Source organism: Zalophus californianus, chromosome 4 (assembly GCF_009762305.2).
Source record: "Zalophus californianus isolate mZalCal1 chromosome 4, mZalCal1.pri.v2, whole genome shotgun sequence".
NCBI classification, from domain to species: domain Eukaryota; kingdom Metazoa; phylum Chordata; class Mammalia; order Carnivora; family Otariidae; genus Zalophus; species Zalophus californianus.
Genome location: NC_045598.1, coordinates 79967757 through 79993785, shown reverse-complemented (window position 1 = coordinate 79993785; position 26029 = coordinate 79967757). Strand labels below are relative to the sequence as shown.

The 26029-nt window shown below is 43.2% G+C and overlaps 2 protein-coding genes across 7 annotated transcripts in view; one reads left to right on the top strand and one right to left on the bottom strand.

The window, feature by feature from the left end:
- LOC113913860 (TLC domain-containing protein 4-like) overlaps positions 1 to 26029 on the bottom strand; it is a 103378-nt gene that overhangs the window by 52819 nt on the left and 24530 nt on the right. The window contains exon 1 of one of the 6 annotated variants that reach the window (XM_027578278.2): positions 17925 to 18043. The exons of 3 other annotated variants lie outside the window; for them this stretch is intronic. The gene's annotated coding sequence lies outside the window, so the exon portion shown is untranslated. Of the gene's footprint in view, positions 1 to 3071; positions 3165 to 17464; positions 17787 to 17924; positions 18044 to 26029 lie in introns of those variants that run through there. 2 more of the 6 variants (XM_027578237.2, XM_027578285.2) reach the window with 2 other exon arrangements.
- LOC113913877 (phosphatidylinositol N-acetylglucosaminyltransferase subunit P-like) lies at positions 23133 to 23650 on the top strand. Its single transcript, XM_027578309.1, has one exon. The coding sequence runs from the start codon at positions 23249 to 23251 to the stop codon at positions 23648 to 23650; it is 402 nt and encodes a 133-aa protein (XP_027434110.1). The 5' UTR covers positions 23133 to 23248.

The window sequence follows — 26029 nt, the reverse complement described above, 5'->3', positions numbered from 1 at the left end:
CAGAGAGGACACATAAACAGTGAGGAGATACCAGAAGGTATTCACTGTAAACCAACAGGACATCTTCTCTTCTATTAAAATCCCAAAACCCTTTAATGCTGAAGTGTAAGACTCAGTTCCACCAACTGAGTCCAGAACTACTGACTTGGGAACACAAAGATTATTCTTATTGCCAATGTTCATTATTTCCTTGTAATACAAGGACTTCTCTAGGGAGTATATCAGAATTACCAATGCCACCTCAAAACACATATACAACATCACTCTTTTCCATTCTGACACAACATGAACCACTGCAGAGTGGTTAGCAGTAAAAACATTAACATGAAGAGGAAATGGTCTTGTGGGGTTGTCTTTAAGGGCAGCAAGGAAGGGGAAGCTGGGAAGAACAACTCCTTTTGATTAGCATTCCTTTTCCCGTCTTTCATGAGCTCCCCTTCCTGTTTCCCACACTGATCTCAAATCTCTGGTTCTCTCTCTAAAATACGGTTTCTTCCTATTTCACACAAAAAAATGGAGGCTGTCAAGCATGAACTCTCTCAGTGTCGCAATGTCTACTACCTCCCCTGCCCCAACACAGAACCTCTTGTTTGCACACTATAGGCTCTGCCTAGGTGTATGCCCCACACCTTCAACATGGCTTAAGTTGTCTGTAACCAAACGTCCCCCAGCATACCAGTCCTGGATGGTCACCTTCCCTCCCGATGGCTCCATGTGGGCATCCTGGGGGCCCCATAGGCTTTCCATGACCCGAGGCAAACTTAATTCCAAACCAGTCCTTTCCCCAGCGTTCTATATATCAGAGAATGGTACTATCATCCACCACACTTCCCCCATCTTCCAGTCTAGAATAGTTGAGTCACTCTGGTTCCCTTCCTATCCCTTATACCCACAATTAATTGACTGCCAAATCCTGGCAGACTGAAGAATAGCAAATGAAGGATAACCTGATTCCAGGAAAGTTCTGAAAGTTCCTCATGACAGCCTTATGAATAATATAAACAAATGTGGCTGGAAAACAAAATTAGGTAAATCCAGAGCTAGCTGAAAAACTAGAAGCAGCAATGCAGATCAATGATCTGAAACAGACTTGAGAAATATCTCCTGCTATCCCAGAAGGTTCTCTCTTTTTGGTCTGTATTAGTAACATTTTTTTAATAAATATTTACATGGTAGTCAATCTGCATATAATGCAGGGCTGGGAAAGATAGTTAATATAGAGGGTTAACAAAATCAGGATTCTAAATTATCTTCATAAGCTGAAATAGTGAGTCCAAATCAGAAAGAAAAAGTATAATAGGAATAAATGTTTTAAAGGCAATACCTAAGTATAGGATTTAGTATAATAGCTACATAACACACACACACACACACACACACACACATACACACACACACACACTGGAAGCTTTGGCATTTTAAGTTACACAAACCAATGAGAGATACTGTAATGAAGATACAAATAACAACAACAACAACAAACCCCACCAAACTTCAGGCTCATTTATAGTCAGCATAAACGTATACCTTTGGATCAAGATACTTATCAGTCCCACTTTACTCTGAATTAATCACACGCCATGGGAACAAGATTACTTAGAAAGGACTCAAGAGCATTCTTCAAACATCTTCACTGTCGTGTGGAAAAGTGAAAGAGGGAACTTATTCTGCATTACTCAAAATGGCACAAAGGGGCAAAAATTACAGGGAGGTTAGAGTTCAGCTTAATTTAAGGAAGAACCCTCTAACAATTTAGAAGTGCCCAAGTATCCATCACAGACGTGGTAAAAGGACCTCAAGGGGGTGGACCAGAGTCTTTGAGACCCCCTCAAAGAAAGATTCTGGGATTCTAGGACTGAACTGAACTTTGTATCTGAGAAGACAATTTTGCATAAAACACTATATAAGCTTCTCAACAGTCTATCATTCAGGTTTTTTAAAAAATCAAAATTACAGGGGCGCCCGCGTGGCTCAGTCGTTGAGCGTTTGCCTTCGGCTCAAGTCATGATCCCAGGGTCCTGGGATCGAGTCCCGCATCCGGCTCCCTGCTCGGCGGGAAGCCTGCTTCTCCCTCTCCCACTCCCCCTGCTTGTGTTCCCTCTCTCGGTGTCTCTCTCTCTTTCAAATAAATTTAAAAATTTAAAAAAAAAATCAAAATTACATACGTAGGAAAACACTAAGTACATATATTTATGTACTTAATGGGGCATACACAGACTTAGTCGCAGTGTTGAGATTTGAACCTTACTCCACCGCTTGCTACGTGACCTGGGACAGATTACTAAATGTGCCTTACCTGAACATCAGTTCTCTGTAAAACGGAGATAACAGTACTAACTTGGCAGGGCTGTCATGGGGCATAAACCACATGCTTGTTGGACACTTAAAACAGTACTTGGCATATGGTGCACATTCAGTTAAGTTTCTGCTTCTACCATCATCCGTCCCCAGCAGCAAGAGGGCATGCAATTTCTGGGTCTGTCACCACTCCAGCCAAGGGCAACAAGACCACTGTCTAGCCACTAAGGCCCCTAACTCATCCCTGTTTACATTAGTCAACATTCACACATGCAGGCAGACCCCAGTGCAGAAACCTATCCTCTACCAGGTGACTATCCCTGTCATGCTCCTAAGTTCCTTACCAGCAGCCACCTGACCCGGCCCCTCACTTTATCCCCTCCTCAAACCCTTCCACTAGGCCCCCTGAGGCTGTTGCTCTATGAGCAGGAAACAGATCTCTATCCTTTGCCCCTCCTCTGTGTGCTCTTAAGACCACCCCCCTCCCCTGCAGCCCTCTCAGGTCATGGCTGCCTGGTCTCCCGTACTTTGGAGTCAGGAGGTGGCCCTATGTCCTCTTTGCTCCTCACAGTCTCCTTCAGGCACTAATCCTCTCATCCCCTGCCCCCCGTAAACACCCAGCGTGCTTTGGTCCTGCTATTTAGTTGTACCACCTCTCCCTCTCCTCACTGGTATTATATTCCAACCTCCTGGACGTTTCCGCCCAGTCAGAGACTTTGGTCCTGGTTCGCCGATGTCCGCAAGCCCTGATATCATCCTGAGTGACTTCTTACTCTGTCGAAGGCACAGGTTTCCTTAACAACTCAGTCCTCCTTTCTTCATGGGAAATGGCACCTCTTCCATGCCACCTCAACCACTCATGGACCTTTACTGTCCCTTACTCACTGTTTTTCTGCCTCCACAATAACACCACAAGTATTCCTCTGTTGACCTTTCCTTCAAGCGTGCTCAGTATTACAACATTTCGAGTCCACTGACTTCTTGGCTCGGTCTCAACCCACTAGCCCTTTCCTGTGTTTTACTTCCCTGTTTAATCGGCTTAGATCCTAGAGCCCATCATTTCAGTAATACTCTTACTAACACCCTACATTCCCTTTGCACTGCCAAGAGCTGGCAAAACTCCAACCCCGGAACTGCTCAACTATTTACTCAGCGATGAGCCCTAAACAATCAGAGCACTGTTGGGAAGTGTCACACACCAGAAGGGATTGGGGCTGGTGAGTGAGAAATGGCAGAGGGATCAGAGGGCCCTCAACACTGCGCGGCACTCCCACCGCACTGCCCCAGCGGACCGATCCTCTCACATGCCACCATTCATTTTCCAAGTCATCCCTACTTTTCAAACCTCTAACCACCCACCCCCATTCTCAACAGATAACCCCCATCTGACCTCACAAAAGAATAGAAGCCGACATAGGAAAACACGATCACACTGTCAACCACAAAAACTACCTGCGTCTTCACCCATCTGTCCTTCCGCCTCAGGTCAACCTCTCCAACTCGTGCACTTTGGATCCATCCTTTCTGGCTGCCTTGGGAATCCTCTGCTCCCCATGATCCTTTATTCTCTGCAACTAGACCTTTCTATTGGCTTTTAAACAGGCTCAAGTTCTCAGGAGAAACAAAAATCAACAAATCCATCACCTCTTCTTTAATCCGACAGTTTTCTCTCTTGCCCTCTCTCCTCCTCCCTCCACTCCCTTAAAGGACAAAGTTCTAGAAAGGTGTATCCATACGATCATCACTTCTCATCTCTCTTGATCTTTAGCCCACTCCATTCTTGGCCCCACCTTCATCACTCCCCTGAAATAGCTACCCCTAATGTCAGCAATGACTCCTCCATGTGGCCTGCATGTTACCTGAACTCTCAGAAACGTCAGACACTACTGACCACTTTCTCCTTGTAATATTTCCTTTCCTGTGCTTCCCTAACACCTTACTTCATCCTCTGTCCAGCCACTAAGTAATAGAATTCCCTAAGGCGCAATCCCAGACCCTCTTCTCTCTACTTGTTTCCTATGTGATTTCATCTATACCTGTGACATCAGTATCGCTTACATGCAGAAAAATCTCAAGTTTTAACTCTCCATCCCAGATGTCTCCTCCAAGCTCCTGATGTGTATAGCCAACTGCCTACTTGTCAGTACCACGTAGCATTTCAAAGGCATCTCAAACCAAGTTCATGACCTGACCCCTAAACTTGGTCCTCTTCTAGGTTCCTCATCTCAGTGAATGGTAGCACTATACCTCCAGATTTGACAGCCAGAACCCAGGAGCTATCCTTTAATAACTTGCTTTCTGTACATTCCTACTATGCCCCATAATCCAATCCACCAAGTTCTAGGGTGGAAGTCCCACTTCTTAAATAGCTTTCAAAAACATCCATTTTTTTCTACCTTATGACCATCACTTTTCTGGACTGTCTGCAAACCAGAAGACTATCTCCAAACAAACTGGAGGACTCCAGGGGAATCTTCATTAAAAGCTGCCTCTCATCATGTCACCTCCTCACCTACCCCCAACTTAAAACCTTCAATGGTTTCCAAGTGCTCTTATGAGGACTCTACTTTTTCCAGCCTCAACTGTCAGTTATAGCTGCAATTTAAATGAATGTTTCCTTCCCCCAGTGAAATGTGAGCCCCATGAAGGTGGGAAACATGGACATTTTTCCCCTTACCACTGCGTCCCCATACCTAACACTGGCCTGCCGCACAGCATGTGCTCAATACATGTTTATTAAACAAAATGATGGTAACAGGCATTCATATTCTCACATGGGCTTTCCATTCTGCTAGTATCTGTTCAGCAAGAGGTCCCTCATTTTGCAGTATAGTCAGAATACTGGAAAAAAGAATACTCTAAACTGACAACCCTTGTATTATAGCATGAAAACATATTTACTTCAAAAGGATCCTCACCTCAAATGTCCAAGAGCAAGGAATACTGACCAATATTATAAAGTGAACTAATATTGAATACGTGTTTTCGTCCATCTGTATTGCTCTAACAAAATACCACAGACTGGGTGGCTTATAAACATCAGAAATTTATTGTTGCGCACAGTTCTGGAAGCTGAAAGTCTGAGATCAGGGTACCAGGGGCATGGTTTGGTGAGGGCCCTCTTCCAGGTCATAGAATTCACATGGCAGAAGGGGCAAGACAGCTCAGTGGGGTCTCCTACAAGAGCTCTAATCCCACTCCTGAGGGCTCTACCCTCATGACCTAATCACTTCCCAAGGCCCTATCTGCTGCTACCACCACCTCTGGGGGTTGGATTTCAATATATGAATTTGCAGGGCGGGGTGGGGGGGGCGGCGGGACACAAACATTTAGATCATAGCAGCAGCATATATGGTTTCTCCATCCCAAACTCCTTATAACAAATGGTATGTGTTCAAAGGTTTCATAATAATTACAATCTGCACTGTATTTTCATACTCTTATCAACTACATAAGTAGTTATTTATTGACTTAGCTACATCAGTAGGTCTAACATTTTCAAGTGTTTTAAAAGTCTCTATTTGCAAACTGAAAGCTATTTCTAAATGAACACACACTGCAGAAAATATCTACCAAACCAAACAAACAACCCTATCAAAAAAGTCACACCTGCACCTCACCCAATCATTCTAGGTTTTGAGGTTTTTTGTTTTTGTTGTTTTTGTTTTTTAAGATTTTACTTATTTGAGAGAGAGCCAGGAAGGGGGTGGGGGGAGGATCAGAGGCAGAGGGAAAAGCAGGCTCTCCCCTGAGCAGGGAGTCTGATATGGGACTCAATCCCAGGACCCCAGGATCATGACCCGAGCCGAAGGCAGACGCTTAACCGACTGAGCCACCCAGGCGCCCCCATTCTGGGTTTTGTTTGCATTTTCATATGGGTGGTACACTGCAATTAACTGTCTAAATGCTCATGAAACATCAATAATTAACCAGAGACAATAAAACCCCCCCTCAGTAAAGGATAACTATCACACTACCCACTCTTATCTTTTTATTCATGTGAAAACCATTAAACATCTAATCAAATATGTACAGAGCTCTCAACTAACTACCATTATAGTTTTTGGGTTTTATTGTCATTACTATTATTTTAATTCTGTATTGAGAGCTATATGAAAAAGTCAGGAAGATTATGTGCAGAAAACATTCCACCTCTTTTCCTTTTCTGCGCATCAAGTTCAAGAACCATTAGCACTGGGGCGCCTGGGTGGCTCAGTTGGTTAAGCGACTGCCTTCGGCTCAGGTCATGATCCTGGAGTCCCGGGATCGAGTCTCACATCGAGATTCCTGCTCAGCAGGGAGTCGGCTTCTACCTCTGACTTTCTTCCCTCTCGTGCTCTCTATCTCTCATTCTCTCGCTCTCAAATAAATAAATAAAATCTTTAAAAAAAAAAAAAAGAACCATTAGCACTAATGTGAAAGTCTACGGGAAGCCAGCTACGTAAAAGTCAACTTCCATAAATCCTCCAATATTCATGGTACTGCTTTTTAAACAGAAGCAATGGGAAGACTAAACCAGGCAAGGCTACGGAACCCTATATTACTATGATTAAATCACACTCCCTTTCTCACAGATATGATGTTACTTAAGGTTTAACAAGGAACTGCTCATGATGATAGCAAGGATTTCTCGTTCCTCCCTGTCACTAAGGGAATCCTTTATATTTTTCCCATTCCTTCACTCCTTTTTCTTCCAAGAGCGCATAACAGAATTCAAGTTGAAGAGACACTGTTTGATTCTGTCTGTTACACACCCTGGCAATGCAAGGGACACCTCCCTGAAACAATTTTTTTGGATTATAAATCATTTTAATGATAAAAAATAAAATATTTAAGGTTACATATTCATACATTTCTAACTGGTCTTTATTTTCCCCACCATCCTATGTAATAATTACAATCATGGCATGTATGAACAGGAGGGAGGCTGAAATTCTGTTCCCCAAACTGGCACTGTTTGAGGAACCCACTCAGCGACTGTGGGGTGGCCCCATCTTGCCACAACTCAGAGAACTGTTGTAACAGCTAATTCACATTGCCATGGATCTGTCTCCTTACATCCTATGCTAAATGCCTTCAAGATCCTTCTCTGGTCCCTCTCATCCAGTGTTTTTCAAATGTTCATATCCCAGAGCTTCTCCCTCCCCCTCTCACATGTACACAATACCTTCTCCATATATATTCTTATTCCAACTAGTCAAGACGATTCTGTAGTCTTCCCTTTTACAGTTTGGTGGTGGTGGTGGTGGTGGGTGTGTGTGTGTGTGTGTGTGTGTGTGTCGGGGGGGGGGAGGGCGGAGGGATTGGTATTTTTTCACACAGCCCAGACTCCCCACCAAGACATTCTGGCACAGTGTGTGTGTTAGGTGGGGGGAAGCATTATCCCAGCTCCTTAAGCTCTCCCTGAGAATTCCTGCTCTTTCAAGAAATAATTTCTCTCCTTGGTTTCCCATAGCACTTGATCAGGTCTCCCTTCTATTACAGGTATTTTTAATTGGGATTTTTTTTTTTAAGAGATTTTATTTATTTATTTGACAGAGATGCAGCGAGAGAGGGAACACAAGCAGGGGGAGCGGGAGAGGGAGAAGCAGGCTTCCAGCCCATGCAGGGCTTGATCCCAGGATCTGGGATCATGACCTGAGCCGAAGGCAGACGCTTAACGACTGAGGCACCCAGGCGCCCCTTTAATTAGGGTTTTAATAAAACATTTATTCTTATTTTCCTAGCTTATGTTTTATTTACACTTTTTACACGTTCTGGCTACTAACTTAAAAATAAATAAAATTTAATTTAATACCGTTAATCTGTGCTGTGTCAACTTTTTAAGATTTTTCTGTCTTATTTACATTTTTTTATTTCATTTTACATGAAATGACTCTCTGATACGGGATTTGTTTTTATAATGCCTACCAAGAGGTGTGGCTGCAAGGGAATGGCGGTGGGAAAAGGCCACCTTCCCCCGCTCTCCCCACTGCTCTGCTGGCACCTGACCCCCAACGCACCGATAATTCTCCCCTTAGAAATTCAGTCCATTTTCTAGGACCTTAAGGCTCAGAGTACAGAGAGCACATTTTATTGACTTTGTAAACGTTTCCTAGCATCTCACCCCACTTAAAACTTTCCTAAAGAAGTTTGTGTTTTGCAAACCTAAGAGTGCCAATGACAGCCACTGGATTTTGGTTAAATCAGAATGCCTTAAGCCAGGAGACAATAGTATTTGGAAGATCATACACATATAGTACTTGACACAAATAATAAGCGGTTGGAAGCGTGTACAATTTGAGGGCCCATCTTTAAGGAAATCAACATTTCAAACACAACACACTCCCCAAGCCTCCGAAGAGGTTAGTGAGGAGCCCGACAGCTGACGCAGAGGCCAGATGGCACTGTGTCACCCGGGGGATTTGGGAAGAGGAACGAGGTTCTGCAGCCAACCTCTACCCAACCTCCGATGTCCTTACTTCCCTGCAATTCCCTTCCTGGAAGAAGCCTCTTGGCTTGGGACATCTCTTGGCTTTCTGCCAACACTGTGAAATCAAGGAAAAGCTGGACAGAGCAAGATTTTTCCAAATATGTTTTGTTCTTTCTCTAAAGGAATCACCGCCGAGCAAGCTGGGAAATCAGAACCTACGGAGACAGGGAGGTCCTTCTCACCCTTGAACTGTCGACCTGATGACCCCTGAGATAGTCCCGGGGATGCAGGAAGTGCCTGAAACAGGACAAGCCTGCCTGCCTTCCACGTCTCTCTCTTTTTGCCTGCTCTCCACCGGTACCAGCCCATGATTTCAAATAGCACTGAATAGGTTAAAAGACTGAAAAAACAATTCAGCAAATTTCTCTCACCTGTTCAGTCTTAAAATGCATTCCATTCAACTACAGAGAAACCTAGAATCAAATCCTGCTCCCAGGATTTGTCAAGTGGTCACGGGCAAGAAGAGTATGACCTTTCTGTCTTACAAGTCCTATGAAAGGGGATAAGAATGCCTATGTTGCAAGACGGTTGTCTGGCTTGAGTGAGATGAATTAAATGCACCAAACGCAGGGCTTGGCACATGTAGCCACTTGTGGTAATTCCTTGCTACTGTGACATTGCCACTCCTGTCACCCAGAGGTGGAGTCTATGCGCCTGCTCCCAGGAATCTGGGCTGGCCTTGCCACCTGCTGACAAGTGATGAGTAGGAGAGAGGCTGTGAGGGTCCTGGAGCCTCACAGTGGGCCTCAGAAGACCTAGCAACACGCTTTTGCTTGCTTGAGCGTTGCTCTACACCTGAAAGAAACAGCTCTAGTCTACTGGAGCACGAGAGATCACCTAGAGAACTGAGATGCCCAGCGGACAGACAGCACTCAGTACAAGCCACCAGCCACGATGGAAAGCCCACTCCCATCTTCCAGCCCAGTGCACCCTCCAGCTGAATGCAGCCATATGAACGAGCCTATCACCAGCAGGGTAACTGCCCAGCCACACACAGAATTCTGAGAAATAAAAAATCATTGTTTTAAGCCACTAGGTTTGGGGGTGGTTATTCAGGAGTACATCAACACATGACTCAATAAAGGATAGCACTTGTTATCACCACCTTTTCCTAACCAAGCAAGGTTACACCCATCTCTCAAATGGTACCAAGTCACAGAGGGATAGGATGTTCGGTATCCGAAGCAATGTGATCATTTCCCCCTTCTTTTAACCTACGGCCTAGGGGCCCTGCAGCTTGTCTACACTTCTGATCTGATTGGGAGATATGGTAGCTTAAATGAGAAGAAGCCAAGGAGTTTCTAAATTCTCTCTGTGACCTTTCATGCTGTTCCATAAGGGCCACTTAAAACCCTACCAAGGTACACTGAGAGTGGTTTCTCTTCTCTTCTGATATCTTCCCGTAAGATTGCCTTTGCCAACTGCACTGTTTCTCAATAAACATGATATTTACCAGCCTGATGATATCTGTTTGACACTTGTCAGGCAGCCAAAAAAATCTGAACACAGTGACATTTTTCCCTGAACCGTTTCTCAGGCTATGAGGTGATGTGCAAAACAATCACATGAAGCTTTGGGTGACCTCAAGGTTAACATTTACTACAAACCTCAAGTTTAAATTCAGGGTAGGTCCTGTAAAAGTACCTCAGCTTGACCCTCAGACTTGGGAATAAAGAACTGTTCTGGGACAATGCTCCGAGGTTAAGACTTGAGTGAATGTGGCCATGGAAACAGAGACCCAGGTGGCTCATGAGACTTGAACTTTCCCAGCTTCACAAAACAGGCCACACTGCCCCAACCTGTAGATCTCGGAGTCCTGCTGACACTCTCCTATGTTACAACCTGGTAATAACGGAGAGCTCGGAGATGCTCTCAAGATTTCTTGGAATGGTGGCTCGGAGCCTTTCTCACTGGTGGAGCTCATCAATGTGAACACATACCATCCTTCCTGCAGGGCCCAACTACAGACTTGTGCATGTGTGTTTTCATTCGTTGTTACAGTTCTGATACATTAATGCCATGTAAACATCCTCACTTCTTGGAGGTGGCTGAGGGGATGGGTGAAATGGGTGGAAAGGGGAACTGAGGAGTGCACCTGTCGTGACAAGGGCCAGCTGATGTATGGAAGTGTTGAATCACTACACTGTACACCTGAAACTAGTATGACACTGTATGGTAACTGGAATTTAAATAAAAACTTTAAAAAAAAATAAGCAAACATCCTCACTTCTTGCTTTGTAAGTTGCTAGCCTAGAAATCCTGGGCAAGTGGGTTCTACTCATAGAAATTCTACTAAAATGATATATTCTGTACTACCTTATAGAAAAAGAAATTGTCTAAGAACAATACCAGATTGCTGTTTTCATCTGTCCTCTTAAAAGCTCTCTGTGGATTAAACCCATGAACTTCCCCCTCACCCTAATGACCTTTCACTGAGGACTGCCAAGGCATGATACCCCTGACTAGCACTGAAGAACATGGTACGAAATGGCATCATAAGGCAAGATCGCTAGTTTTGCTGTACAACACTGGGTACGTCGTTGAGAATGCTGGCCATTGCAAACGCAGTGTTCTCTGCCTGAAAATCTGAAGGAGAAATTCCTCTCACCTCCTAGAATCAAGAATAGATGGATTTCTCCAATTTGGTTTCTCTTCGGGACACCCTGAAGCTCGTTGTGGACTCCTTGCCTCTTCCCTTATGCTGCTGGAACGCTTGCAACCAGAACTTCAAAGTACACTAACCAACCTCGGTCATAACCCCATCTTATTTTCCTTTGGCTTATTTTTCTTTCTCATCCTAAATTTGCTGTAACTTGTCCTACTGTATGCATCTTTGTAAGCCATCCCAAATCACTTTTGGATTCAGGTAGGGTATAAATAAAACTAAAGATATTATATCATCATGCCTAGTTCTCCTACTCCAGATGGTGAGCTCTTGTCAGCAAGGGCTGTGCGCTGCCCCACTATGAAATCCGTATGGTGTCCAGTGCTATCCTTTTACTGCTGAATGAATATCTGGAGAATTAAATGGTAGAATAAGTAAATTTTGATAGCACTATGTTAACTGAATTATAAAATAAGCAGTATAGCTGATGACTTTATCTTTTATTCTCAAAACATGAATGTGTCAAAGGAGGCAGGCAGATGGGTGTTTACTACAACATTAGAAGCAACTCTCAGGGCCACTGATAGGGGAATGATTACATATGCTGGTGCAGTCACACTCTCATAGGCTATACAGACATTTGAATAAACAAGATGAGACAGAAGGGCATTCACCCATCACACACTATGGGGTGAAAAAAAAAAGAGCAGGCAGTGAAATAATACATTTTTCATAAATACCTAACTGCCTTTTTTGGCATTTGTACAGAAGAAGGGCTATACCCCCAAACTGCTAACTGGCTATATTTGGAAGCGAAATCAGGGGAAATGGTAGCCGGAGAAAGGGGAAGAAGTGAACTGTCAATTCTCTTGAGTATTGGTTGTTTTCATGGTTTTTCTTCATGTTATTTATAACAAGAAAGTTCCACTTTTGTAATTAAGAAACAAAAAACGCTGAAAAAAAACATGTAGAGACTTCAGGTTATAAAGCATTCTTGAATCCTCAAAATGTCTACTGTCTCAAGGGTTTGGTGGGGAGATAATAAGCTGGGATCCTCCAAACAAGCGGTCTTTGTTCCGTGGCAAGGCCTTCCCTAAGAGCAACTTGGCCTCCCTTCCTTAGAACCTTCATCCTGCCATGGATTCCTCCACAAAGCAGGGAAGAAATTGATCTGTTTAGTGACATACGTACAGGTTTTTAAAATATGAAAAGGCAAAAAAATCTTTCTCAATCAGAACACAGCTAATCTTTACAAGTCCTTAAAACAGCATATAACAAATTATAAAACATTTAAATTCTTAAGTGTCTCAATGTTTTCTTACATGTATTAGAGCAAAACACATTAACTGAGCAAGACTAGTTTGGGGAATTATGTCCCTAAAATGTTAACACTTTAAAGGGGGAGGGTTTAATTGTTCTAAATTTTTCACCAAATGAGAATTCCTTCTTCCCCCATTCCACTCAATAAATACCTAACAAATAGGGAGAAGTTTTCTAGGCCTTCAAAATGTACTTCTGGAAGGTGTTTTTTTTTTTAAGCCTAACTGGAGAAAACGAATTAAATTAACTTGACCAAGACAGATTCTCCATGTCCCCAAAATGTAAAAAATCCCAAATCAAAACCAATGTATAAACCCATCAATGGACGGTTATTTCTCAGGTGGCCACGGCAGGATGCCGCGGACACCAGCACAGCACAGGCAGGATCCCAACACCGGATTCTACTGGAATGGTCAAGCGGACCCCGGTAAGCCCGAAGCTCAGAGATAACATCAGAGAAAGCACTAGATATGTACAGGACAGCCGAGGAGAAGGAACGTGAAGCACTGAGAACATCTCACCTAAGGTAAGAAAGTCAAACAAACCAAGGATGGGTCAAAGGGAGGATTTGACCAGGCAGAATGTGGATGATAAACACAAGCAAGTAAACAAGCAACGCCAGTGAACTAACACCTGTGCACACTGCCCTCCACGCTTTGTTGTACCTGCTCACTGGTGACGGTGCCAGGTGTATGTGTCAGGGGTTAATTGTTATGAAAAGGCAATCAAAGGCATGCAGATAAACTCTGCCCTTGATTAACTCCAGGGCATGGTTACTAGAAATTAGCTCAAGGATGCTGCCTCACCTATTTCCCCAAGAAGCTTTTTTGGCGATCCCCAAGACTATGAATAAGGATTCCAGTCTGATGGTGAAAAAAGACATCTAAGGAAGCTTTGATAATCTAACCCTTTTACACAGGGTAAGGAGAATACGTTTCCAGTTCTCTGTAAGACAGCTAATTTCCTAATGAGTTTCATCAGCAATGGGGTTTTGCAACAACACAACCCATCCACTTCTGTAAGAACTTCTCAAAGCTATAAGGGGAGTTATGAGCCCCACACACTGCACTATGAGCCCCTCTGTTCCCCATCCAGCTGACAAAAGTGGACATGGCCTAATTCCACCAGCCAATGTGTTCTGGATTCACTTGTCCTCTTTAACCTACAGAGAAAAATCTGCTCTAAAGACACTGTTTTCAAATCCAAGTTTACTCCTTCCACGCTTCCTTTTTCCTCAAAGCCAACTATTCTGCTTTGAAGTGAACAGAACCGGTAGGAGGAAGTTCCCTCTTTGCACCTGTCCGTCCAGCTGCCTTCACTAACGTGAGTCCTGCACCCATGTGACACCAGACAAGTTCCCACACTCCCTCCTGTCCCCACCCACAGGGGTCCAGATTTCCCAGTCAATTCTATGTTCCCCTCCAGCATCTCCAACCTGAATGTGACCTGTTTATCCATTAGGCAAATGAGTTCCAAACAGTGGACTCTGATCCACTAACAAATGAGGATTTTTGAGAACACTGAATAGGAACAGAAAGCACAGAAACAGAAAACAGAACACTGTACACAGTAAGGGTACATATTGTTTCATGAAAAGGATTTCAGATGTACTTTAACTTATGTCCTGGGTCACGGTGCAAAAACCCATTTCGTACTGTGTTGTATAATCCAAAAACGTTTGAAACACTGCTTTAGACAAGCCTTTGTCCCCTTAGTCAGACTACCCCCTCGCTCTCGGTCCCACTGCTCTGCAACTCCCTTCCTCATGCTGGCGCAAGCTCTGAACAGACTTCCAGCTGTCTTCTTCACCCGCTGTTCTCACAAACCTTGGCCTTTTACAATGATTCACAAGCTCCTTCTCATGTATCCAAAGGACTGCCTTCTCCTTGAACAGACTAATGTTTTGAGAAAAGAAAAAATCCTTTGCTATTCCTGCCTTCTTTTCAGGTCTGGGATCTGCTTGCAGAACATCCAACTGTCTCACTATGAATAACAAACCTCAGAGCAGTAGGACTCCGCTTCTTTGTATGCTACCTTTCATCTCCAACAAGAAAAAACACCACCAAAGTCACTTGCACAATGCCTTGGGTTTTCTTACAAAATTAACCTCACTCTCCTGATGGAATGCATTCTCTTGTGTCATACATTCAGTGCCTGATACCAGTGCCAGGTAAATACAGCTCAGCCCGAGTGGTGAGTTAAAGTCTGGTTCCCATCCTCAAGAACAGATGGTTACCCCACCTCCATATTGCCACCTTCTTCCTCTTGCAGGGCAAAGGGAAGGAGGGAAAGCACAGCAAGGTGGCTGTACACGCGTGGTGGCATCCTTTCCTCTCTCAAGGACGAGGGCACAGGCTGTCCAGCACAATTCCACCCCACCCCCGCTTCTGCCCTCCCTTGTCCAACTGCCCACAATTCTCACCCAGACAATTAATTCATTCTCTTCCTCCACAGAAAAACTCGTTTTCTGTATCTTCCTGTAGACTGTTCCGTTTACTTTTTCAGCCAAAAGGACTATCCTACTTTTTAACCTTCCAAGAGATATCAAAGCTAAACGGAGCCTTCATCTGTAGGATATGGGACACTAATCTGAGAAGGGAGTGGCCGAGACTCTGAGGTCTAAAGGCTGCTTCTGCAACCCGCTTGGTTTCCCCTCACATTTGGGACGCCAGCTTTCAGGGTGGGACATAAACACAGGGTGGGCCTCTTTTAGAGAGGCCCGGGGAGGAGAGAGCTGCCCTAGACTCAGAAGGGCAAGAAACACGCTCTGAGGGAACTAGAGAGAAGGGGAGGTCTTATCTAGGGCACATTCCAGAACTGGCCTGGAAGCTCCACTACTAGTACCTTTCCGCAACCCAACCCCTGTCCCACTTCCTAGTGGGGCATACAGGGCTCCTTCACTACCTCTCTGGTTGCCCCATTATTAGGCAGGCCCTCCAAACCTCCGAAGTCACCATGTCCTCCTCCCTACTCCTTTGCTGGGAACGCTTTTCATCCACCTAGCACGGAATCAGGTCTCTGGTAACTCCTGCTCCCAAGGCCTCTGTTTACCTTGGTGATCAAATCAGTCTCTCTCCGACGGAGATTTCGGAGAAGGAAGGAAAAGAGAGGCCACCTCTTGCAGCCATACTCCAGGGTCTACTGAGAAGACCCAGCTTCTTTGGGTTAGCTTTGGCCCTTGACCCCTGCCATTCCTAGGCACCTCCAAGCACACAGCTTTAGTTGAAAAGAGCCATGATTCTTTCCAACAAAGTCAGAGGCTTAGAGTTAAAGGAATAGGAACAGAAAGCTCATAGAGTAAAGAATTATGACTGCCTGAACCGCTGAATGCCAGGTGCCCAGCTCCAGACAGGTAAAATTTGTACAAGATCACACAGTAAGGATTCCAGCGCTGGACGGAGGTTTGGTGGCAAAAGGAGTTGCGGGGTAGAAAGGAAAGAAGCACTCTGTGAATATTTCTCTGGATCATCTGATGGCACAGGAGTGGGGAGGTGGCAAGTCAGCTGAAGTCCACCATTCCCGGAGCCATTCTTTCCAATTGTCTAGCATGGCAGGAGTCCACTTTTCTAACTTAGCGCCATCCCTACAATTTAACAAAAAGATTAACACAGGGAAAAAAAATTCTCTACTTCCCACTTAGAGGGGAACTGAGATACTCTGTCACATTACCTTAACCGGCTACATAAAGATGAGCGGCTTTGCAACCTATACCATGTGCTCACCCAGCAGTATCTCGCTCAACACACACAGTCCAAGATCGATTTTTCCCAACTTCATTTACCACTGAGTGAAGATTTTACTAAAATGACGGCTTGTTTCCAGCTTCACACATCAATCCCTAATATCCACACAAACTCTCCCATCTTGTTCTCAAACGGGTATCGGATTCATTTAAACACTGTCAAACATCAGTCTTTAGGAACAATTTTATCATTTCACATAAAAATGTGTGCTACATTAACACTCACATGTATACAACGGAGAAAAAAAAATACTGGCCAGCAACGGTGACCCTTTAATGAACTTCGACAACTCAAAGTACTTTCAGAGAGGTTTTCCCACCCTCTTGGGGCTGTAGGAAAATGCGCGCGTTACGGATCCCATTTCATGGCTGGGTAAACCGAGGTTCTCGGTTTAATAAACTTGGTGGGGTTACAATGGTAGAGCTGTAAATAGAGCCCAGTCCCTTTCCCACTAGTCTCTTCAGCATGAGGTGGCTAAAAATGGGACGCACTTGAGAACTACAAGGGTGAATAAAAGCGTCTTGTTTTATTTAGTTGGGGGGAGGCCGGAGAGGGGGAGACTTACCCACTTGATGCACCTGATTGTGTACCGGCCTCTAACAAGAAAGCTTTCCCTGGCTGCCCCACGCACCCACCCCTTTGAGCTGAGACCCGGGAGGCTCCCCGGGCAGACCCAGCAGCACGAATCGCGCACCTGGGGGCGCGAGTGAAACACCGGGCGTACGGGCGGCGCGGGGCCCCGGGCCCCGGGACACAGTCAGCGCCGCAAGCGGCGCAGGAGCCCGCGGGGCCGGGAGGATGCTGCGCGGCCGCACACACCTGCTGCAGCCCGCCCCGGCGCCCCTGGCCGCCTCCCGCGCTCGGGACGCCCACCCAGCTCCGGGCGCCGGAGCCCGCGGCCGCGCTAGGCCGGGGGCGGGAAGCCGCGGCGCCCCTGCCCAAGGGCTGTGCTCGGCGGCGCGGGGGAACCGCGGCGCAAAAGCGAGCCCGCCCTTTTCCCCCCGAACCCCCTCCAAACAGCGTCACCTGTGCCGGGTCCCGGGGCGACTCGCACGCGGGCGGCGGCTGCACCGGGCCGGGGAGGGCGACGGGTGGTTACAGAAGCCTGGTCATCCGGCCCGGCCTGAGAGCTGGCGCCGGCCAGAGTCGCCCCGCAAGATGCTCGGCGGGAGCCAGGGGAGCCGCGGGGCCCCGGGCCGCTGGGAAGAGCAGTCACAGAGACTACAGCTACCGCCGCGGCCGCCGCGCCCGCCCGGACTGCGGGTTCGGGTTACCGCAGAGCGGCTCCTTAAAGGGGCCGCGGCCGCTTGGGCTCCGGCACCGGCTCCCGCTCCGGCTCGCGGCGGCTGCGACCCGCGGCCAAAGTGGGCGGGGCCCCGAGGCCAGCTGTAGGGCCGACCTTCGCGTGCTGGGACTGGGGTCCCGGAAAGGGCTCAGAAACGGGAACCCCCAAGGCGGGCTGCGGTGGGATCCTGGAAGAACACACCTCGCCAGGGACAGGGCGTGCGGCTCCTCCGCTTCGCAAAGCAGGGAGCAAAGCTGCAAGTGAGGGGAACGGTCCGAGTCCGCCTCCGCAGCGGCCAATACCTGGGCTCGCCACGTAACCGAAATTCTTTTCAGATTATGAATTTATTTTAACAGAAAGGTGAAAAGGCAATTGCAGATTGTTCATGCCACGTCTGACTTGGCCAAAGCCAAGTCCGCCCCGTTCTTGCTAGGGGTTGCAGGTGCAGTCCAAACTGGGTAGGGGGCGTGTGTGAAAGAGGCCCGTTCTCTTGCAGCAGCCTCCTCCGGATCCCTGAAAAACACCCTAGAGTGCACTAGCACTCCACCTACATATAACGCCCGGAGCCCCTCTGCTGTCAGGGTGGGGAAATAGGATTTGATTTTTGGTGCTGGCAGAGAATTCCAAGTCGCCCAATGCACAAAGTTTGCCATTCAATAGTAGCTCTTCTGACCTGCTAAGTACAGCCTCAAAAACCTGCAAATGTTCTGCATTAACATGATGGAATTGTTTTGAATAAAACAATGAAGAGGTATATTTAGGCTGTTACAATTTGCGAAAAGTAATCACAAATACTTTTTTTGGAAAGAGGTGGGTTCTTGTGTTAATTAGTAGGCACCACCTTAATAATGTAGGGCAGTTATTTTTAAGAAACGCCTATCAGTGGAGCTAATATGTTTTACCTAATATTTACATGCACACAAATACACGTTAGCTAACCGAACCTCACTGAGGTTCAATTTCTTCATCTATAAAATGGGGATAATAATTCATAGTTACCTCTGAAGACCCCAGTCTTGGCAAATGTACCTCAGACTGACCTAGAAAGACAAAACCTATTTTACCCTACAGGGATGGCAGCCTGCCTGCAGTCAAGCAGGGCAGAAGATCCTGCAGGCCCCCAGTGCATATCTCCTTTTTGTACCCAAGATTCTCAGGAGTGCCCTTTGACCACAACCCGTCCCATCATACTTGCTTCACACAGTCCTCAACAACTTCGGTTTGCCCCACACCTGCCTTAAGCATTCGTGTGCTAGATCATAACGCTACAGAGGCAGGCTGTTTGTGTGTGCACACCTGTGGAGTAAGCCCTACATGTACAGATTCCACATGTCCTCTGGGGACTCTGCCTCAAGGTATCACCTCCAGATCCTCCCCTCTGCTTGTCTCCAGTGGCTGATAGTTGCTCTGTTTTTTCTTGATAAATGCACCATCATTATATGTTTAATATGCATATTTTCTTAACACCCACAGCAGCAGCCAAAGCCAAGTAAACCCACAAAAAAAATCCACTCTATACTCTATGTCCCACTATATTCCTTCATGTCAGGCCTCTACAAATGCACCACCAAAGCTGCAGGATTGTTGCGAGATTATACAGAGCATGTAAGTGAATACATCAAGGACAAGGCCTGAGATAAGGAAAGGAATTCAGTAAACAGCAGAATTTTGAAACTTTTAAACTAATCAAAACTCAATGACCTTAGGAGGTAGAAAACTAAAATTGCATTATTTTTCTTCAAAATTGTAATGCAGCTTAATTTCTTTAAAAATATTCATTTCATTGTTCACATTTAAGTCTCTAATTATTCTTAACTTTGTTTTACCAATCCTCTCTTTCCAAGGACAGTTCCCCCAAATTCCGTCCTTTACTGTCTTAAGTTTTTCTGCTTGTGAACTGTGAGGTATCAAAGCTGAACTGCACTCCTTATACATTTGTTCACTGAAACAGTTCAGAGAATTGAAAATTATTTATGTTTCTTTAAAAAGAGAAAAAATACAAAAATTTTTGAGGCAAATTTTCCTGATAAAAAAATGTTTTGCATATGCTCTAGACAAGCATATGGTTTATTATATTTGTTCCTCTCTATGTACCTTTTTTCTGTGTGTTGAGTTTTTTTTAATTCCACTATGATTAACATACAGTGCTATATTAATTTCAGGTGAGCAATATAGTGCCTCAACAATTAAATACATTACTCATTGCTCATCATGGGTGTACTCTTAATCCCCCTCACCTATTTCACCCATTCTCACACACACACAAATATATACACACACCATATCTCCTTTATCCATTCATCTATCGAACATCTGGGTTGCTTCCATAATTTGGCTATTGTAAATAATGCTGCAATAAACATAAGGGTGCACGTATCTTTTCAAATTAGTGTTTTCATACTCTTTGGGTAAATACCAGTAGTGGAATTACTGGATCATACGCTAATTCTATTCTTAATTTTTTGAGGCAACTCCATACTATTTTCCACAGTGGCTGCACCAAGTTTGCATTCCAACCAACAGTGCACAAAGATTCCTTTTTCTAAAAATCCTTGTCAACACTTGTTTGGTTTTCTGATTTTAGCCATTCAGACAGGTTTGAGATGATTATCTCATTGCAGTTTTGATTTGCATTTCTCTGATGATGAGCGCTGTTGAGCATCTTTTCATGTGTCTGTTGGCCATCGGCATGTCTTCTTTGGAAAAAGTCTGTTCATGTTTTCTGCCCTTTTTTTAATGGATTATTTGGTTTTTTGGTGTTGAGATGTATACGTTCTTTACATATTTTGGATACTAACCCTTTATTGGATATGTCATTTGCAAGTATTTTCTCCCATTCAGTGGGTTGTCTTTTAGTTTTGTTGACCGTTTCCTTTGCTGTGCAGAAGCTTTTTATTTTGATGTCATCCCAGTAATTTATTTTTGCTTTTGTTTCACTTGCCTTAGAAGACATATCTAGAAAAATGTTGCTATGTCCGATGTCCGAGAAATTACTGCCTGTGTTATCTTCTAGGACTTTTTTATAGTTTCAGGTCTCACATTTAGGTCTTCAATCCATTTTGAGCTTATTTTTGTGTCTGGTGTAAGAAAGCAGTCCAGTTTCATTCTTTTGCATTTGGCTGTCCAGTTTTCCCAATACCATTCGTTGAAGACAAATTTTCCTGATAAATTTGTTTCCAAAAATTCCTAAACTACTAAACAGAGATAATTGTTTAGAAAACTGAGACCAAAAGCTGCTTCTTTCTAAAATAACAAGATAATTAACACAGAAGTATTTTGGAAGATTGCCTCAATTCTCCACTCTGCTCTGTTAGTGAAGATATAACCAAAATAACACCAAGCATTTTGATCAGATTGATTTAGTTAAGAATTAATAACTCCAGTTACTACTTTTTAAATTATTATTGACAGTTTTACTGTATCAAGAATTTGTGAGGGTTTTTTTTCTTTTTTTAGTATTTAAAAGTCCTTTTGGGGTGCCTGGGTGGCTCACTCAGTTAAGCAACTGCCTTTGGCTCAGGTCATGAGGCGCCCCCCCCCCCCCCCAAGCAAGCTCTCTGCTCAGCAGGAAGCCTGCTTCTCCCTCTCCTCTACCTGCCGCTCCCTCTGTTTGTGCTCTCTCTCTCTGTCAAATAAATAAATAAAAACAATTAAAAATAAAGTCCTTTCATTTGTTTTTCAGAATTTTTCAAGAAAAAACTATTTCAGGTTATTACCAATGGTTAGCTCTCGGTGGATGAGATCCTTATGTCATTTGTGTTCTTTTTGCTTATTTTATGTGACTTTTTCCTATAATATGAATATATTGCTTTTGTGTGCATTTTTTTATTTTTAATGAAAGTAATACATATAAGTGAATATTCAAATAGTTCATAAAGGCTTATAATAAAAACACCCAAGTCCCATCAGCCCCTTGACCAACTTCCCCCCACCTAGCTTCTAGCTTTGCCCCATGTTCCACATAACCCTACCAGGTTATTTCCTAACAATATGCTTATGTTTCCTGACTTTCATTTTTAGACATTATTTATTGACTTCTTGTCATGGTATTTGAGGATTTTGCCCTTTCCCATGTATCAACATCACCACTTTCCCCTCACCCTTCCTTCTCACACAGCTACATCACTTCTGTTCAAATCAATAATTTGTATTTTTATCATCCTGTCAATGTAAATACAGTGCATTGCTGAATCAAGTAAGGTGCCATGATAGTGCTGCTCTTGAAAATCTCCTGTTGTCCCTGGAGTTAATAATTGCCTTCCTTTTTCACTTTTTTTTTTAATGTATCTAACCCGAATTTTATCCAGATGCTTCAACCTATCAAATGCCCATCGATATCTTCCAATGCCCAAACAATGAACATAAACATTCACTTATTTTGCTAAAGCACAGATTTCAGTAGTTTACTCAGAGCGTGTGCATAGAAGGTAAATTTTTTAGCGTGCTTGCATGTCTGAAAATGTCTGTATTCTATTCTCATCCTCCATTGATAATTTGGATAAGATGAAGATCATTTTCCCTCAGCACTTTAAAAGCACTGTCCCACTGTCTTTTACTTTCAGTGTTGCCACTGAAATAAATATGCCTAATGCCTTTCTGGTTCCCCTTCCTCTGTATCTGGTCTATTCTTCATTCTAGAATCTTCCCATTACCTTTATAGTCCAAAATCGCACAATGATGTGCCTTGTGCCTTAGAATGGGCCTTTTTTCTTTGATTGTGCTAGACTCCCGGGGGTGCTTTCAATCTTACCGGCAAATTTTTTCTTTTATTATTTTTTTTAACTAATTTCCTCCTTCTCATTTTCTATGTTCTCTCTTAGTGAACTCTTGTCAGCAGGATGTTGGGACTTTATTATTCTCCAGATGGATTGTCCTTTTATCCCACTGATTATCTCTACAGCTTTTTTTTTTTTTTTTCTTTTAAATTTAAGTAGGCTCCACACCCAGCATGGAGCCCAACACGGGGCCAAAATCATGACCCTGAGATTAAGACCTGAGCTGATGTCCAGAGTCAGATGCTTAACTGAGCCACCCAGGCAACCCATCTTTTCTACGATCTATTGTCCGAGACAGAGGTTCTCAACGGGGGTGGGGGTGGGAGGTGTTGATTCTCCCCACCCCGGCCATTTGACATTATCTGCTGATGCTTTTGGTTGTCATCACAGGGAAAGGGGGCATACATGGGTACTTAAGTGAGTAGAGGCCAGGGAGGCTGCTAACCATGTTACAATGCACAGCCTCCCACAGTAAAGAATTTCTAATCCCAAATGTCAGTCATGCCAAGATTGAGAAATCGTGGACCGGGAGAATTACTTAGCTTTATCTTCCAACCTTGTACTGAAGTTTCTATATCAAACATATTTTTGGCACAGGATGGCAGTGTGCTGTGGTTTAGGCTGGGAAAAAATCTGCAGAGGCAGTGCCCATAGCAAAATGATGAGACTACAGCAGACCAGTGATGAAGGGGAGTAAATCACTGACGATGATTCTTTCTTTCCCACAGACTGTCTAAAGCCACAGGGAAAATGGTGGAAAATTCACCATCGCCATTGCCAGAAAGAGCTATTTACGGTTTTGTTCTTTTCTTAAGCTCCCAATTTGGCTTCATACTGTATCTTGCGTGGGCTTTTATTCCTGAACCTTGCCTAAACTCCTTAGGCTTAACTTACTGGCCTCAAAAATACTGGGTGGTTGCACTGCCCGTCTACCGCCTCATTACTATAGTAATTGGTTATGTACTCTTATTTGGAATAAACATGATGAGAACCTCTCCACTGAACTCTGTTCATACAATCATAGATAACTATGCTAAAAATCAACAGCAGAAGAAATATCAAGAAGAGGCCATCCCAGCATTAAGGGATATTATTAGTGAAGTAAACCAAATGTTCTTTCTTGCAGCCAAAGATCTTTACGCCAAAAACTAAATTGTATGTAGACTAACACCAAACACTTACTGTAAGTTTTTGATGTAATAATTTTGACCATAACTATTTTGACAATCTTATTAATAACTGATATTGAAATATAAAAAAGCTCCACTTCTCTTAGATTAAATTCCATTAATCTTATAAATGTTCTCGCATATTAGTTAATAGACAGAATAAGTAAAATACTGCATTACCATAAAAAAAAATCTTTTTTCCCATTCTCTGATCAGACCTTTTGTTACGGGAACTCCCCATCAAAAGATAAAACTCCTTTCTCCAGAAAAGAAACTTCATACTTCACAGAGGGATTGTGTTAATGCTAGGATGGTCAGTATGACATGCATGAAAGCACAATGGCTGTATAAGGGACAAGAAGGGACCCAGTGGCCTCCAAGAGCTTTGTAAACAACTGTAGGGCAATTCTCCTTCAGGCTTGTACCTCACTCCTGCCTTCCACGGTACACCGACCACCAAGTGCTAAGGCTCCTCAAAGCACTTTGATTAGCCCTTCTTCCACTTTGTCAAGTCAATTATCTCTACTCCATCCAACTTCTGGTTTCCAAAATTTACTGAAATCTCTCATCGATTGCAGACTTTTCTCCTCTTTTCTTTTTCTTTATGGATTATATCTTGTAAACCCCTTTCTACACTACCTACACTACGTGGACCACTTTGCAAAAAATAAGGATAAACAAAGTAAGATTTAAGTAACAGAAAGGGATCCAGAACAGAGAAAGGGAAAAATGTCAAATCTATTTTTCTTAAATTTCTAACTTTTTAATTGTGCCAAAATATTTTCATGAATTTTTAAAAAAATTTTACAAATTAGTAGAAATTGATATTAACAATCAGTAGTTTATGTTCATAACTTTTTTCTGTTCTATAATCTTATTTATTCCTTTCTTCTTTTCTTTTTCATTGAAGCATAGATGACACACAATGTTACATTAGTTTCAGATGTACAACATAGTGATTCAACAACTTTATACATTATGCTGTGCTTATCATAAGTGTAGTTACCATCTGTCACCATACAACACTATTACAATACCTTTGATTATATTCCTTACAATTTTCATTTCATAACATTCACTCAATTCACCTTTCATTGCCGTGACTTACTCATTCCATAACTGGAAGCCTGTGTCTCCCATTCCCCTTCACCCATTTTGCCCATCCCCCACCTCTGGCAACCATCAGTTTGTTCTCTGTGTTTATGGATCCAGTTTTGCTTTGTTTGTTTGGTTGGCTGGATTTTTAGATTTGACATATAAGTGAAATCATATGGTATTTGTCTTTGTCTGACTTATTTCACTAAGCATAATGCCCTCTAGGTCCATCCATGTTGTCACAAATGGCAAAAATCTCATTCTTTTGTATGACTAAATAATATTCCACATCTTCTTTATCCATTCATTTATCAATGCACACTTAGGCTGCTTCCATATTTTGGTTATTGTAAATAATGCTGCAATAATATATTTATAACTTTTAGACCAGTTTGTTGAATATCCTCCCAGATACTTTTTCATGCACACTTATATATACTTTTTTTTTAAACAATAACAAAAAGGACTAAAACATACACATTATTTTGTAATTGCTCAGACTATTCCATTCAATGTATGCACCATAACGTATTTTACCAATCCATTACTGCTAAATATTTATGGACCTTACTGTTGGACCAAATTTTCACTTTTCTAGATACAGCAAAGTAGTAATGTCTGACTAGAAATTAATTCTAAGATTCAAAGCTAGTTTAGACTGAATGGGGAAACACTGGAAGGTTCCTGCTCAGGTCAAGAGGAGAACAAGGGGATACACACTCTCTCACTGCTAATACAGTGATACTTGCAGTATCAGTCAAGGGAACTAGTAAAAGAGAGAAAGTAAAAACATAACTACTGGGAAAAAAGATTATACAGTTGTCATTCTTTGTGGATTATATGATTACATACCTAAGAAACCCAAGAAAATCAACTGAGAAAATATATAAACAACAGAAAATTAAGTATGGAAGCAGGATACAAAATTAATTTATGAAAATCTGTGACATATACATATATGTGTATATGTGTGTGTACATATAAATACATACATATATGCACATGTGTTTATTTGAAACATGAAAAACCCATTATCACGATAAAAATCAGAATATATTCCTTATCCTAGTTCTAGGAAAAAATGTTTTTAAAAAAATAAAGCTGATAGTTGAATTATTCGTAAGTCATTTTCATAGGCCTTATAGAGAAATACAACTTTGAAATTTAGAAATATTCCTTAGTATAAACATCTCCTGCCCCACCGATCCTCTGACAAACATATTCAATTCCAAATCAAATTTCTGTAGTGATGTAAATCTACTACTTT

Coding starts and splice junctions, on each gene's coding strand:
- LOC113913877 (XM_027578309.1), top strand. CDS start 23,249: ATGGTGGAAAATTCACCATCGCCATTGCCAGAAAGAGCTATTTACGGT.